The 17603-nt window shown below is 42.2% G+C and overlaps 1 protein-coding gene across 2 annotated transcripts in view; it reads right to left on the bottom strand.

The window, feature by feature from the left end:
* Positions 1 to 8192: 8192 nt before the first annotated feature.
* The window catches only part of NPR3 (natriuretic peptide receptor 3), a 69127-nt gene continuing 59716 nt past the window's right edge, over positions 8193 to 17603 (bottom strand). Inside the window, exons 6-8 of one of the 2 annotated variants that reach the window (XM_046672247.1) lie at positions 15817 to 15952; positions 14257 to 14344; positions 8193 to 13229 (exon numbers count right to left, since the gene is read on the bottom strand). In XM_046672247.1, coding sequence (XP_046528203.1) covers positions 13118 to 13229; positions 14257 to 14344; positions 15817 to 15952 — 336 coding nt within the window. In that variant the 3' untranslated portion in view covers positions 8193 to 13117. The remainder of the gene's footprint in view (positions 13230 to 14256; positions 14345 to 15816; positions 15953 to 17603) is intronic. The other variant, XM_046672248.1, reaches the window with a different exon arrangement.

Here is a 17603-nt window from a genome sequence, read left to right on the forward strand (position 1 = left end):
TTATTTAGCATAACATTGCATCTAGACAAACACTCTATTATTAACACTATATTGTGGTTGTCAATGGAAACATTTACAATGTACCTGAGTTCCTAAGACAGAAAAGAAGATAAAATTTGGTTGGTGAGAGGTTGGGTATGAAACTGAGAGTCAAATGTTGAGTCAGAAATACCATTATGGAAGCATGGATATGATGCCTATGGAGGCACTGAGCGTGCATGGCAGAGAGAGAGAAAAATGCGAGTCCTTTGAGGAAGTAGCTGGGCCTTGCAGATAATAACCTGAAAAGATAAGTCAAGCCATTAATTTGTTATCAATTATTACATTCATTTTATTAATTCTATAAGAATTAATTACATTAAATTAATTAAATTAAAATTAAGTATATTGAAAACACTCTTTGCTTTATAAAAAATGGTGACCAGTCTCTTCTAGTTTACATAGTTAACACAAATCATTTCCAAAGTAGAGGCTGGTATGGGATTCCTCATTCTACTTAGGAAATTATATTCATTAATCTTGGGAAAGCATGTAAAACTTTCTCTGCTCTACCATGAGTGTGCTTAGACAGGTTCTATATAATAAATATAATATTAAAAATGTCACAAGAGATAGCATTATGCAAATGGATGGACTGAAATCTTACTTGGAATGCCTACTAGGTTTCAATTGCCTTGAATTGAATTTTTATCTACTGTATTTTTTATCACATTTCCAACTTTACCACGTGTGCCAGGTAGGGGTATGCGGAGTGTGGGTATGGGGGCTGTAAATTTAGGAGGAAGTGGGAAGTCTACAAGGTTGGACAGAATATCTTCCAGTTGTTGGATTCCTGTGAGTCTCATCCTTCTGTGTCACCCTCCCCTTGCCACCCCCTAATTTGCAATGCATACACAAACCTGACTAAAATACTGAGGTTTACTTGTGAGATGGCAATTTTGGAATATTAGCTGAGGCCATAAGAGCATCTTCATATTTTTAAGAATTTCTATTATAAGAATCAAAATCTTTGATCTGTCAGCAGACCCTCAGCAGAACTTTCTCCAGGGCTGTTACTGAGCTGGGAAATTCATTGTAACATTCCAGGTTATTTTTAGCATCTGAGGTCTTCATTCTCTAGAATATTAAGAACACTAGGTAGGCTTGTGAAGCCCTAGGCTCTAGTCCTGGGTTTACTGTTTATCAGCTGTGAGACTTTGACAAGATCATTTAACTTCTCAGACATCAATTTTCTTATCTGTGAAAGAGAAACATCATTGATGAATTGAGTTCTAGGTCCACCTAGTAGGAAGAAGAGAATGGTAGGCAAATGGTGTGCTGGTAAGTGTTTAACAACCAGGTCTTTGGAGGAAACGTGCCATGATTTGTGGCGTTTGTTGAATTCCATGGTATAAATACCCTTACAGTGGCCGATTTCAAGCGACCAACATGACTTCCCTGAATGTGGAGCTGGGAAGAGATGTACAGTAGCGCACCATCATTTTGTATTTCTGTACAGATACTGTACAGCTAGAGTAGATGTAAATAACCTCAAATGCATAGATAATTGTAAAATGTAGTAAAATAATTAGAAAATGTTTTGAGTCTTTATTACCTTTGTTTTTAATAAAACGTATTTAATTGTAAGTATATATAATTTAGATTTTATTTTATTTTGTTTTCCTCTGAGGAAGACTAGCCCTGAGCTGGCATCTGTGCCAGTCTTTCTCTACTTTATATGTGGGACACCACCACAGCATGGCTGACAAGTGGTGTAGGTCCGCGCCTGAGATCCAGACCCATGAACCCAGGCCACTGTAGGGCAGAACATGCTGAATTTAACCACTACACCACCGGGCTAGCCCCTACAATTTAGTTTTTAAGAATTGCTTTATTTACCACCAGCTTACAAACTTTCTGAAAATGTAATTATTTGTTCTCACGAGCCAGTACAAGGCAGCTCCAGCACACCACCAGTGGGTTTGGTTTCTTTTATACGAGAGAGATGAACTAGAGAATGACACAATTCTTAAGTAAAGTGTAAGAATGGCTTTGGGCCAAGGCTTACTTGAATGAGAGATAGAGAGTCTTGGATGGTTAAAAATGAGAATAAAGTGCAAGAAAGCATCCACACTGATATGCAGGGTTTTGGCATTCAGGCTTTTCTTTTTTTCTCTTAAGTCCAAGCAACTAAGTTTAGAAAAGGCTTAAAGTAAGAAAAAAAAAATGTTTCAGCGAGATTGCTTGGAAGGATACACATAAGTAGAAGTCTCTAGTGTATTGTTGAATTATTATCACTATTGTCATTCTTATAATAAGCTGATAAGTAGTGATCTGTTTCACCATAGAAGCTGCTTGTAAATGTAACTTGAAGTTCAACATTGGAGGCTGGTTGTGAGAAACAGCCATTAAACAGCAGCCGTGGAGATGTTTGTTCTGCCAACAGTTTGGTCAAAGATGACTTGTTAATCACTCAACTTGTCAGAATGTGAGAGACCTCTCAAAGGAGGACAAAGATAAACTGTGAGGAATCTGGGCTGGGACACAGGTTTTGTGTGGCCCTTACAAGAATCAGCCAGCCGGGATTTACTAAACGCATACCTCTAAGCCACTGGGATACAAAAAGGGGAGAAGGCTGGCCCAGAAGTCAAGATGTATTCTCATGTTACAGTGGATAAACAAGTGGACCTTCTGTAATGCCATCAGACAACAGACTAACGCAGTGTTTCTAGACTGATGAATCTCATGGATTTCAACCATTGTTTGCCAACTTTTTATTTTGTCAAGTAAAAAAATAAAAGAACAAAAACCCACTGTTATCACTACCATTTGATACTAGAAAAGGTATTTTCACAACTCAGACACAGAATTATAAAGTCATAATCTCAGAAAGAAAGCCAAAGCTTTAAATATTGAATCAATTTATATTTACGAACATTTCCCAGTTATGGTCCTAATTTTTCTTATTTCAGCACAAAGTGGCAAAACTCCCTGGATTGACTCCAGTCTGAAGGTGGTGTTGGGAAGCTCTGAGCTACAGTCCTACATTCTGCTGTAAAGGCACTAGTTTTTCTGGTCATCACGATTGATACCTGACAGGGCAGTGGGCAACAGAGGCTTGAAGCCGGGAGGATCTTTGAGGGTCGTCCAGGCTCTCCTAGTGTGCGAGTGACAACACTGGGGGTGTCTCTGTCGTATGTCAGAGCAGATAAGCACTTGGGCTCTGGGGCCAGATTCCCCACTTTCACACCCTGGCTCTGTCGCTTCCTGGCTGGGTGACCAGGGCGAGGTGTTTAAGCCCTGTGTGTGTCAGAGATAACTGCAGTGCTTGCCTCACAGGGCTGTGGCGGGGACTGCATGAGATACAGGGCTTAGAGCAGCGCCTGGCGGAGAGTCCACATCACAGATATGAGCCATCATCACTGCTCTGCGCCAGGAACCTCACACCCACGATCCTGTGCACACCTCAGGACCCCTGTCTATAAAATGAGGATAAGGGTTAGAAAGGATGCATCTCTACGGCAAGGTCACATGCCAGCAAGACCCCAGGGCCTCAGTTTATGGGCCAGTCTTGACACCAGGAACCCAAGAACTTGAGGCGCTATGTAAGGTTGCCTCATGAAAATAGTACTAGGTCCCCTTTATCGAGCCTCTGCTGCATAGCAGGCATAACTTGAAAACCCTACAAAGTAGTAACTGTTCTTCTGATTGTACAAAAGAGGAAACTGAGGCTGAGAAACGCCTGTGGTTTGCTGGGAAGCCACAAAAAGTAAATAGAAAAGCAGGGACTTAAGCTCCAGAGTCCTTCGTGTGGGAGGCTATCTAAGAATATCTCAGTTTTAAGAAAATGTCACAAAAAGGAAACATTATGGAGTGAGTATTAACATTACAAAAACTGTGTGGAGTTTCTTTGGGTAATAATTTCCCCGGTAAAGGAAATATTTAATTCTGGAACCACTTAGTACCTGACGAAGAGGCTAGGGAGAGAGACACAGATCTAAAGTGTCAGGGAATTCTTTGTAGATCAATAGCTTGGAAGTTATGATGTTAAAAGGATAAATGAAGCAGCAATAGAAGAGATGGTACAAAGCTCTCCATGACTGCCCAATTAACTGTACAAGAGAGTTTATAAGCCCTTAAGACCTGACTTAAATGAGCGAAGAAAGCTGAATGTCAGAACAGTGGGTGTGTAGGGGTTCTGGCAAATTGAAGAGCATTTGCACCATCGAAAGGCACTCAAATTCCTTCTTTTTTTTCTCTACACACTAGCCGGCCACCAAAACACATCTGCAGATCACCCACTCATAACCCCCGAGACAATGCCACAAAGTAAGGTAGAGCTCATCTGAGGTTAAGGTGCTCAGGGACTGGAATGTGAACTGCAGATAAAGGATGGACCTGGTTAGAAAGCAAAGGGTTTTCCAGGCAGCAGGAACAGTAGGAATAAAAAGGTGAAGGCAGGGAATGTTTCGTGGGTGACAAGTAAATCCATCTAAGTCAATTTCAGCACAATGTGACTGAACCAAAGGAATAGTGAATAATAAGTTGGTAAAGTAAGATTGAGGGAGTAGGGTTGTGAACACCAGGCACAGAACACGGAATCTGACTTGTGAGGAATGGGAGTCATTAAAGGTTATTGAGCAAGAGAGTAACACTATCGAAGCAGTGTTTGAGGAAGACTGACATGGCAGTGGTGAGAAAAATGAGTGAAAGAAGAGAGCTTAGAAATAAGGCGAAGAGTCGGAGGCTATTCCCTGCTAATTTGGGAGTAAGGTGGTAGAGGCCTTGATTAATGGCGGGGAAAATGGAGAGGAAGAGATGGATGGGAGTCTGACTGGGTGTGGGAGGTGATGGAAAGGAAGCAAGGTCTACTTGTAGAACACTGAAAACGACCACTATCTACTGGAAGAAGCAGTTTGGCATAGTCGTGGTCTAGAGCAGGCAGCCTGATTCAGACCCCAGCTCTGCCACTTGCTAGCCAGGAGACCTTAGGCAAGTTACTTAGCCTCTCTGTGCCTCAGTTTACACACTTCTAAGTGAGGAGGATGACCATAGACCTATGTCATAGGAGAGACACGTGGGTAACTGTATGTGGTTAAATAAATGAACACATTTAAGGTGCTCAGCCCAGTCTTGGCATGTGGAGAGCTCTCAATGAATAGCTACCATTATTGAATTGGGAAGGGCACGCACTCTTGCTCATTTTTTTTTTCTTTTGAGGAAAACTAGCCCTGAGCTAACATCCGTGCCCATCTTCCTCTACTTTATATGTGGGACGCCCACCACAGCATGACTTGATAAGCAGTGTATAGGTGCGCACCCAGGATCCGAACTGGTGAACCCAGGGCCACCAAAGTGGAACATGTGTATTTAACCACTGAGCCACTGGGCTGGCCCCTTGCTCATTCTTCATTTTCCTTCTGAACAAAATGCTAAGAATAGTCATATAGTAGTGTACAGTTAAGATACCAGGTGGCAAATTCTATTTAGATAACTTCCACTGCTGAGTTTTTGTCTGAAAGCATAAAATACTTTTGACACTCCCCAGGACACTCCTGCAGGGGGACCACAGCTCTCTCACTCAGCTGGTTCTTCTCAAGTATTCCATGGGGCCAGTCCACCCAGCCAGAGGATACCCAGCACTGGCCACTGCACTAAGGGATGCAGAGCGGCTGACACAGCCTGGAATGCTGCCTCCCAGATCTGCCTTGCCTGATTCTCTTTCTGAACTGTCTGAGGCGCTTTCAGAAGAGTGGTTTTGTCTCTCTCCTGGTCTGTGGGGCTGCTGGGCCTGGGAAGTGAAGGTCCCTGTAAGCCCTAGGAACTTTGTGACTTTGATGTGGTCATTTTCCACCAGGCTTCATGACGCCTGGTCTCTCTTGGCCCACTGGAGTGGCAGGGGAATAAAACTCCTATTGTCTACGATGGGAAATCCTCTCACCCACTAACACCTTTATGAGGTGCCACTGTCGCATTTGGGACAAAATCCCAGCATTCTCAGGGGAGACATGGGGCGAGGGCAGCCCCAGCGGGGAAAGGTGATCTTCAGGGCACATGAGGGCCCTCTGTGTTGTGAGGGAGTAGGTGCTGCTCTCACTGATCACAGCAGCTAGTGTCATTGTCCGGGGCGATGAAGTCCAGGGAGCAGCTTTTAGGGCCATCTCAGCCAGGGGTAGAGCGCAGGCGTGCACGGCAGGTATGACGTGCCGGTCCAGCTATGGCACCTCTGCTATGAGGAGAAAACAGATTTGAATGAAGAAATTGCCTGGTCCTCTGAGAGCTTCAAAGCCAATGTGGTCATCACTGTCCCCTTCTTGGCCCTTGTCTGGACCCTTTGGAAGGAGGACAGCATACAGAAAATGGAGCTCTTCCTCCTCACTCTCTCTCTTCTCATCTTCCAAGAGAGCGAGACTACTTCTCATCAAGCACTTGTCTTGATGACCTTGTTATGAAAGCCCTCAAAAATGGCCAAATGAGGCTCTTGTCTCCTTATCCAAGGAGACAGGAGAGTACCATCCTTCTATTTAATATTCATCATGCACCAGGTAGTTTCTAAGTTTGAAGTCCTCACAGCAGCCTGGTGAGGTTGAGAGTATAATTGCCCCCATTTACGCTCAGGTTGCACAGCCACAAGTATCAGAGCCAGGCTATGAACCTGAGGAGTCTGGCTCCAGAGTGTCCTCATCTATGAAGCGGGAAGGATAGAGCTTCAGCAGCTCATGATGGTCAGGGATGCACAAGGCCTGCAAAAGAAATTATTTTTCTTGATTCTAGTTTGGCATTAATAAACGGCTTATTAAATTGCTATTTTTTAAAAGTACACATAGCCGTTGGTACCTCTCCCAATAGTAGCTGCTATTTATGTCAACCCCAGAAGCCCATGATTTAGGGTTAGGGCAGAGCCCTAAGTCAATGGTGTTTGGAGTTCCCTAGGGTTCCTCCAGGGGACATACCCTGACCAGCCACAGTCATGAGGCATCTTTGGCTCATCATGGGATGTTGGGTATGCATGCAGATGTTCAGAGGGAGATGGGGAGGTAAGACATAGGTGGAAACATTCAAGGAGGCCGCGGTCCCCAAGGTGATATGGGAAAGTAGTGGTAATACTCTGTGTTATGGACTGAAGGTTTGTCTCCCCCTAAAATTCTTATGTTGAGGCCCAAACCCCCAGTGTGGCTGTATTTGGAGATGGGGCCTCTAAGGAAGTAATTAACATTAAATGAGGTCATAAAGGTGGGGCCCTGATCCCATAGGATTAGCATCCTTAGAAGAAGAGACACCAGAGAGGCCCTCTCTCCCCCCCCCCTTCTGTACACCCCCCCCCCCCCCCGCCCCCCCAGAAAGGCCATATGAGGATACAGCAAGAGGGCAGCCATCTAGAAGCCAGGAAGAAAGCCCTCACCGGAACAAAGTCCTTTAGAATTGTGAGAAATAAACCTCTGTTGTATAAGCTCCTCAGTCTGTGGCATTTCATCATAGCAGCTGGAGTGGACTAAGACATCCTGTGTTTCCTGGAGGTTTCCTGGTCCCACCCTTCATTCCTGCACTGCCCCCAACTCCCACCCCCACCCCTTGAATTCGCATCCTGCTGCAGAATCTTCTCACTGGCAAATTCTTTTCAAATGGGTACCTAACGTGAGTGCATTTATGGTGTTGTCAGAGGATTTCATTGGGCAGTACAGCAGCAGCAGGACCAGGGGAACATTGCTCCAACCACAAGAATTGCTATGTGTTTCTTGGGCTTAAAATAAATCACAAGTAACTTCCCAGATAGTGAAGCAGCTTTTTACAACCCAGAGGCACCTGGAGATGCTGGTTAGTTTGCTTAGTACCCTAGAACCCAAGGACCACTTTAGATTGACAAAACTGATTTAGGACCCAGTCCAAGTGGGCAAGGGACATGAGTCCTGTGTAGCTATATGGTGTTCTCAAGTTGTACAGACTGAAGACAGTATTATTCATGAAGATTTCTTCCCTTACCTGCCAATTCAAGGTTTACCCCTCATTTTAACAATATATTCTTTTCTTATTTCTGCAAATTTCCCTTTGCTGGGAAGAAATTCTTGAGTTCTTTCACGGGTACCGTTCAAATAGTGCAATTCATCACATCCACCAATTGATCTTTTACTTACACTCGTCCCAGGAGAACAGGAAGTCCTCAGAGAATATGGATATGTGCCGCGTATGTTGGCTGAATTATAAACAGGAAAAGGTTTCTGTGGGATGTATTTTTTAATGAGAACACATTGTTATACTGTGAGCATGTGGCATTCTTGCTTAATAGAAACATTTACAAGAACACATACACATTTATATCCAAACACCAAATGAAGTAGATACTTTAAATGACCAGTTTGCACCAGAAATAAAATATATTATACAAAACAGGGGTCATATCCACAGTCATTAATTTTCATTTTCTACACAAAACAACAATAAATTAAATCACATTATATGCAGATAGTTCTACTTACATTAGAATAATAAACTGTATGTAGCTTGTGCAGCTTTTACTTTTGTTTTTCTACCAGACTCATGGTAGGTGTCTATGTTTTGGTAGTCCTGTATTTAAATTAACAATGAATAATAGGGCCCAGAAGACATGGGCTGCGGAAGTAATCTTCCACAGTGTCTACACCGTGTCCTCTTGGTTTCAATTATTCACCATGCACAGGGAACAAAGCTCGGATTCCCAGGACCCAGCAAAAAGGTCTGGAAACTCACAGCATCTCCAGGCTTTTAGGGCTCCTCATTGCTGTCTTATAAATAAGCCACACCACACTGAACATTTTCAAATCTTGGCATTGAATGATAAATAGGACATCCTGTTTCAAAATCCAAATTTTCCTTTTTCTCAACCTTCTCTGCCCAATTATTATGTGCAATGACAGCTTTGTGTTCCTAGCAAATAAAAAACAATTTGGTAGTTTATGTTGTGACTCGCATTTGGTGAATGGGCCCTTTATTCCTTGTGCATAGAAATCTAGGTCTTTAAATATGTGAATCAAAGCAATGCAGGATTTTCGTTAACACTTAATTCTGCTGATTCAAATTTCTCCCGGAAGAATCATCCCACACCTGATACATCAAAGAGCTATTAGAACATATGGATTTTTACTTCTGAGACTTGGCTCCCATTGCAACCCTTTCACTGTGTTTGAAGTAGCTTAAAACACGAACCTAACAGCATCAGCTGGTTTAGAATTGCTTTGCCTCTGGTATGAATTAACATTAGTGGTTAATGAGAAATTTGAACAAACTCAAATCCAGCACCTTTTGAAAGTCATTTTCATCCTAGAGTCTAGCTGTAGGGTACGCCTGCAAGAGATATTTGTGAGCTCTACACGCTGACAACCAAGCCAGGCTTCCTGGAGCATACGCACATCACAGGCTTGAACTGCCCCAAGAGTGTGTGTGGTCAAGTTAGCATAAGGGTTCTGATCAAAAGCCAGCTGCATTCTTACAGCCAGCACTGTTTTGTCTTCTTTTGCTCTGAGGAAGTCTGGAGGTCCTACTCCCAAGTTTCTTCTACCTGCATGGGCAAGATGCCAATGCGTCTTTGGAGCCATGATGGATGGTGGGAGTGGGGGAGGATGGAGTGGTAAAGATGGTGGCAGCTTGCAATACTACCCACTTCTCTTTCTTTTGGAGGACCAAGCTCCTGATTCTTCTTGCTGGGTGTGTCCCAAGCTCCTTGCTGAGTCTGGCTGTTGAAGAGGGACTAAATTATTGGTTATTCTTTAGTTCTCGAGATCTGAAAAGAAACAAATCTCTCTGAACGGCACCATCTCTTTCTCTCTGCTTCCACACTGGCCCCTAAAACACATTCCATGTTTTTAGACAGTTTCAGGTTTTGCCACTGAAGAAGTTCAGCACATTATCAGCTTCCTCGTGAACCACTGAGCCATAGGGCACAACTAAACAAGAGCCACAAAACAGAGATCGAGGAGCCTAATTTTGGTTGGCATTTGGCTTTATGACTGTATCCACTCAGGATCTGAGTTCTTTGTGTTCCAAGAAACATGCGTGTGTATTCCTTTCAGTTTACAAACACTCCCTTAATACCAGTGGCATAATATTCTGTTTGGGCTCCTAAAGAGGCTTCCACACACAGCCACTGTATATTTACTCACAAGAAAGTGGTGATGTCACTGGAACCTACTTTCTGAATTCCTATCACTGTCTGTGTGAGGTCTACGCAAGGCCTTAATTTCACTGCCAACAGTGTATCTTACATTCCCCAAATCAGGGACAACCACAGGAAAGTGGTAAATTAGGGTCAAAGAGGGCACAGGTGCCTTGAATAAGTTAATGATCCCAGAAGCCTGTGAATACGGAGAAGTGACCGGACATTCCAAAGCAAAAGTCTTTGAAATTAGGGAAGAGGAGAAAAGGAGGCATTCTCTTTCCATACATTTCTGCCCTCACTCCATTAAACACAGCTTCTGAAATGTAAAGAACTACTTTAAAGCCGGTGGAACCATGCCTGTGGTTCAGGAAAGGACAAGCTGATGGTTCTTCCGAGAAATGTAATGTTTACAGGGGCTTCCTCGCGGGACCTGTGGTCAGTCTGGGGGAAGATATGCACTCCATACAGAAAGTTCTTTCTGGATAGAAGTGATCATCTGGAGAAAGCTTTCATTTCTGAGTCCAGAAAAAAAATCTAAGAAGGTGACAATGATGACCATAAAATCTATACTTATTTCCAACGCCATTAGAGTATACAAAAAGTATATATTCATTTTGACCTGTAACAATGTCAGCTTATGTCTGGCCAGATGAGAAAATACTGATAAAGTATCCCTTTTAAAATCTGAACACCCTGGATTCCAGGGTAAAAATTAATAGAATGATTTAAGAACTAAAGCCCTATTTATTTTACTGTATGATATGTGGCTACTGGCAGAGTATGAATGACTAGTTGTCAAAGATGTTGCTTAGCAGTTAGGAACTTAAATCCTAAATTATAATCTCCAGAGGTCTTAACCCAGGATAGCCTTGGGCCAAACACCTACACTTTTAGCAAATGTTTCCAACTTAAGGGAGTTTTCAAAACTTAACCAAGTTTCTCAAGCTCTCAATTCACAAAAATAGATGGATGCAAACCTTCCATTCTCTTTTCACTTAGCAGAGTCCTGAGCTGTTAACGTTTTGCCTTCCTGGATTTCACTTCCCAAACTCTCTTCCTACATTAGAATTTCTGGAACTTGCCTTTCTTGCCTTCTTTTTCCATCCTTTTTTGAATTCAGCACTTTTTCCTTTGCATCCAGCATGGAAAACTACAACATAGTTGTTTCAGTTAATCATAATTAATTCTTTTATCATATTCTCCAGCTGCCCGCGTCCCATTTTTAAACAATAGAAGGGAAATGTGCCTCCCGCAGAAATAACCCATTCACTTTGACTGGCTCACACAAGAGTGACAGAGGCAGACTCCTCCAGCGAAACACGCTCAAACCAACTTCCAGGACACGCAGCTCTCCCCCACCCTGACTCCACCATCCCCTGTGGGAACTACGCCCTCCATTACTAAAAGGAATTGCTCAGATTCCTATTTTCCCTTATTTTCTTAAATTCCCCTATCTTCCTCCCTATGCATGATCTCTCATAGACATTAAGATAGTTTTTAAAACTATTTTCCAGATGCTCAAAATCTTATTGAGGAAAGACTCTACTGACATAATTACATGATGGTCCACTAATCCAGTAACTTCCCATTCTTCCCTCACTGTCTATTTCCTCCACAAATTAAAAATGAAAGTGGCAACCTGAGTTTAAACCTACATGCAGAGTACCGGGTGCAAAGTAGATATTCAATAAATATTTACTCAGTTTTATCCAGATTGCTTCTATCCACACCCACCCCCTGTTAACAGGTTATTAGTGGATGACTACAAAGCTGTGGAGGGAACTGAAAGGGAATATAGTGGCTTTTAGATTCTCTCTTTTAATCAAAACCATCACTGCAAATTTTGGTAAAATATCATGTACACATTTTTTTTTAATTTATCATTTCTGTGCTTACTGTCAAGTTTTAACTCTCTATAAAGTTGTTCTGGAGCAAAAAGGGCTGTCTCCCTTTACAAAACCATACTTAATTCTAGTAAGTTTCACCTGTGATCTTAAAACTCATCACTTGGCCAGAATTAGAAGGGGTCTATGCTAAAACAACATGCATTTAAAACAGGCAAATTGATGTATTCCTGTGGCATCTGTAATCCAAATACATTTCTAGATCTTCATAATTACAGCAGCAATTAGATTTGGCTATGGCCAAGGGGGAGAGGGAAACAGGGAGAAAAAGAGAAGCATCTTCCATCATTGTTGGTTTGTTGTACACTTCACCCACGCTTTTAAAATATAAGTGAAATTTAATCTTCAAAATGAAAAAATAGACACATTTTCTAATAGTAAAATATAAGATTAAAATACTTAAAAATAAAATGTTAGTGTGAAATAGGGCTCTTTTTTTACATTAAAAAATGAAACATTTTAGATTTGCTTTTTGTATAAATCCTCTTATCTCATTAACAGTTACAACTTTCCAGAGCAGCTTTTATGAGACACTGAAGGAGACAGAGAGCAAATCCTTTTCTGAGATATGAAGTCAGGACCTGAATGAACACAGTGGACAGAGCAATCCTCAACCTCGAATCTGTCGGCCAGCACTATAGAAAGGAATGCTGTATGTCCAACCTTGAGATTTTCACTACATTTTCCTCTTCTTGGGTGTTAAATTCTTTCCGAGTATACTCTACTTGTAAAAATGATTTTATTCTAGCCATAAACATTTCATTTAAGAAAACCACATTCCCTAGCCTTGTGTGAAAGGCCCCCAAAAGCCATCAAGATACGGAGACATCAAATTTTCAAAACATAAACCTAATCATATGCCCTTGAAACACTATGAACATTTAACAGAATGACATTATATTCTTATATGTGTTTGTCGTGAGATGAAAGGCCGGGAGGCATATGGTGATTAATAATAATTCCTGAGCTTCTAAAGAAATTTTAAAATGAAATGACTAACTGCTTAAAAGAATGAGTTCTTCAAGAGCGCCCCTTCTGTTCCATTGATGTCTTTCATCCCATCTATCTCCTTAAAGAATCTCAGGCTGAAAGAAAAGACTTCCTTTTAAGCCACCGAAAAATGGGATCTGATGGAATCTTCCCGTAACTCCCGATGTTTTCCAATGTTACTTTCTTCTTGCTGGTTTCGCCTCTCAATGGTTATTCTGTATTTCTTCCTGGGTAAAGGGAAAGTGAATGTAGTAATAAAACATCACTTGGCTACAAAATACTATGGTTTCTCTTACAAAGAATGCCCTCAAGGGACATCTGGGTTTGGGTTGATAAATGAGAAGTGACAGAATATGAAACCGTGGTCAGAGATTAAAGTAGTGTGCCCCAAGGCATGATGCCCTATTCAAGGAGGAAAATTGGCCTGTCCTTCGAAATGCCATAGAACAAGCCTTCCCCTTCTTTCCCGGGTGCCTTGTAGGTTAAGTCTTGTCTATTCTGCCACAGAAATTCTCCCCAACTCCCAGGATATGCCCTAGATAAAGATCAGATTAAGTGTACTGTGACCAAAGGAACAGGAATACAATTGTTCCCACCAAGAACCACATGCACCCAGAGTTTCACTTCCAAGCAGAAATGAAGAAATCCTGGTCTAATGACTTAAGAATAAGCCACAAACTCAACCACCAAAGATTACAAAGGAATGGACCACTCTCGTGGTACGAAACTATTGGTATCTTGAACACACATCAAGATTACATTTTTACCAGCCGTGGGCTTAACCACAGTAGCAACTAAGCATATGGGTTCTCAAAATACTGAGCAAAGACCAGCCTGAGGGTACAGACTGCTTGGTGTTACATCTTCCTCTTCAGAAGGTGAACTCAGGCACCTATTTCTGAATTGGAGGAATCCTGAGAATGGGGCAGTTGATTGCCCCCTTATCCAAATCCCTCTCCACTGAAGAATTTGGTGGGCGGTAGGAATTCAGGTCAGAATATTTTTGATCGAAGGATAGCAGTGACTCTGTGGCCCACAGGGAGATGCAACAGAAATGCCTGACCCACTACCCAGTATGCTAACCCACTGACCACCACACCAGGGATCACACCAAAACAATGGCTTGGTTCTTTCAGCTAGCGTGATTTTGGGTAAAATCAAAATATGGACAAGTCACAAGGAGGATCACGCAAAGGCAAGTGACAAGGGCAAAAAAGGAGAGTGAACTTGAAAACTTTATAAAGCGGTCCTAACCTGAAAAAGTAGAAGGCCATTAGCAAACCAGCTCCTAGTAGGGCCCCCACAACGATTCCTGTCACGGCTGATTCTTCTAGGCCGCCTGCTTGAAAAAGAAACAGATAATCAGAGTGCATTTTGAGCAATAGAAATGTCAAGTTTCATTCACTGGAAGGTGTTTCTCGGTTTCCCACTTGAGGCAAATTTTCCTTTCTTCTTAGGAGGTTTCCTAGGGAATCCTGCACATTCACTTTTTCTTTTTCAAGTGCAAAGCTTAAGAAGCATATGAGAAAGTACTAGATGAATGAACACACGAGTGAGCACCATGGGAACAAAGTAGGCTCAAGAAGGGTTTGAGGAAAACTGGAAACGGCAGTTTTCAGATCTATCCAGGCTCTGAGTTCATAGTCAGAGAAGACAACTGGCAGACCATTGGAACGGACCCAGCACTTCTTTTCACAGATGGATGGTGACACTTCAAAGTGCTGGGAGATTTGGTGAAAAATTCATTGGGTTAATGTTCTGTTTTTAGATGTTCTCTCACCAAAGCCGGAGTTTCATGTCAAAATGTCCTATATAGCTTTGTGAAAATGTGAATAACAATTTGAAACAATCAAGTTCAGCAGTGTCCTAGTTATTACATAAAAATGATAGCTAGCTTTAAATAAACAGCTCAGTGTACAGCTTTTAGTGCATTATCTCATTTAACCCTCAAAACAGCCCTAAGAGTTGCGTGCATTTCTTTCCTTTTACATACGGGAAAACGGAAGTTTAAGGAGGTAAAGGAACACTCCTAGGGTCACAAAACCAGGAAGTGACAAGGGTAGGATTTCAAATCCAGACCCAATAACTCCAGAGACTATGTTCTTAAATTTCTGCCTTACTCCTTCCTGTAATTATTGCATATACATAAATTCCTCAGAGTCTGAAGGTTGGTCCCAAAATAATGAGCATACATATATTAGCTGAAAGTGAACGACTGACCTGAAAAATCGATATTCACTTTGTCCTCCCTGACTACCTTATAAAATGGTCTCTCTAAAGCAATGATTTCCAACAATTCTCCTATTTCTAAGTTCCTTACAGGAATACCCACTTGCTTCTATATTTCTGGTGAGGCTGCTCATAAATAACAGATTTTATATTTATTTGTCAATTTGTAAATTTGTAGGTGTTTAAGGAACATTATCTGTTTGGTTCTGAGGGGCAGGAGGAGAACCACAAACTCTGAGAATCAGAATGAGACTTGCTACAAGAGATAAATGAGTGAGTGACATTTAGTATTTGATTTTCCCTAAAAGTGGAAACCTCAAATACTAAGACTTTATAGTAAGAGACATAAAAAGAGGGAGAAGCTGTCTACCACTTTGGAAAAGGATGGAAGGGAAGAAACACCTAGAAGCCTCTGATGAAGACAGGATGCCAGTCTGTGAATTGTTCCCTTGGGTTTTGCCACATCAGAGAAAGAAATCTGAACTTTCAGAAGCTGTGCTTTTGGATAACTCCTGTCTTTTAAACTTGCATTATGCCAATACTACAGATGATGAAACAAAGAGCAGATTAAGTCTGTAAACTTACATGATTTGCAAGGAGAGCTGTTTGTGTGCTCCACAATTCTAGTTTCATCTATTCTCAGTTTCAAAGGTCCCCAAGGATATTTGATGTTTGGCCGCATTTCAAAACGACCTTCTTTTCCAAAGTAATCACCAATAACCTATATAAAGGCAAAAAACAAATACGCAAACTGAAAAGACAACTTTATCTGTCTCCAAAGGAGGCAGAAAGCTCAGAGCCTTGCACTGCTGCTGCCAAAAATGCACAGCCTGATCTAAAGGGGCTGCGTGGGGGCCAAGGAAGCCAGATGGCCTGCACATCATCAAATCACCCCCGCCAGGCTGGTCAAGAGCATGTGTTTCAGAAGAACAGGGGCATGGGGTGGGCTCCCCTAGCCTTCACATTGACTGTCAGGGTGTGTTTCTGAGGACTTTGTAAGTCAAGATTTGCGTCGCCAATGATGCTCTTAAGGTGGGTATAATTTAGGGAGAACAGTGCTCAACATGGCGGGGAAAGTGGTTATATAGGAAATAATAACCTTGGAATTCATGGCTTTTCCCTTGTTCATGGGATAGGGAGCTGCTCCACTCATCTGCCACAGAGAATCCCATACGGTCAGCCATTTGTGAGGCCCAAGTTACTTTCAGGGACGTGTGAGGGAGTGTCAAGGTCCACTTTCTACCCAGGGTAAGCATATTATGGTACACAGCCTCACACCACTCAGTCAGCTCAGGATGTTATTAAAGCATTAAAGAACATCTTTTAGGAACTTCCTGTTTCACTCTCTTCTGGTTGGAAGACTATTCCCCATCCTGCGTCAGGGGTTACACACTCTTCTCTCTGATGAATGTATCCTATTTACATCCCCATTTCCAGGCTGACCTCTCTTTTTCAGTTGGCTCCCTTGGCCCTGGAAAATCAGTATCCGTTTATGGCTCAGTTCAAGGTTCACCCCTCAGTTTCTGTTCAGTCAGCTCCCAAGTCCTGATTAGAAGTCCCTTCTCACTCAGGGTCTCAGGATCTGCTTCTCTTTTGTCCTGCTCCTGAGAGGCCTGTGACATCTCCTCCCCTCTCTCTCCTGAGGGAGGCCCAGCAGCATCTCAAAGACTATTTCATGTCATAGTAAAAAGAATTCTAGATAATCACCAAAATATAATAATCACTGGCCGGGACTAACCCCTTACCAAGTGCTTTGCACACATTCTTCCTGAATCCTCACAGCAACCCTGTAATGGACTATTACAACCCACCTTTTGCAGAGGGGGGAGTCTAGAACATACTATGAGACCCAGCTACTCTAAGGGGCAAAATCACTCAGTAAATGTAGCAAGTGCTGGTCCACTGGCTCGGCCCCTCCTGGTAAGGCCAGGCATCTGCGTAGTAAGAGAAAAACAGCAGGTCCCATGTGCCAGGTCACATGAAGTGCCATGGGCGCAATGAGGCTGGGCAAGAGCCATCAAGGAGGCACAGAGCAAGCAGCATTATTTGACCTGAAACACTGCATCTCTATATAATGTTTATTCAAATATTTATCATCTAAAGTTTACATAGTATTTTTCTAAGTTTCATTTTATCTGCTGCTCACAATAATCATGTGAGATCGGCAAGGAAGATGTGATGATTTCCATCTTACAACTGAGGAAACTGAGGCAGAGAGCTCACACCCCAGTAAGTGTCAGAGACTCATCCTGCATCCAGGGTACTTTTCTCTTCATGATGCTGTCCTGAAACCCCATTATCTTTTGAAATATTAACCCAAGTCTGGTCTATAATCCCTCCAACCAAAAAAATTTCCAAATTTTAAGGGAGGA

Source organism: Equus quagga, chromosome 9 (genome assembly GCF_021613505.1).
Source record: "Equus quagga isolate Etosha38 chromosome 9, UCLA_HA_Equagga_1.0, whole genome shotgun sequence".
NCBI lineage: Eukaryota > Metazoa > Chordata > Mammalia > Perissodactyla > Equidae > Equus > Equus quagga.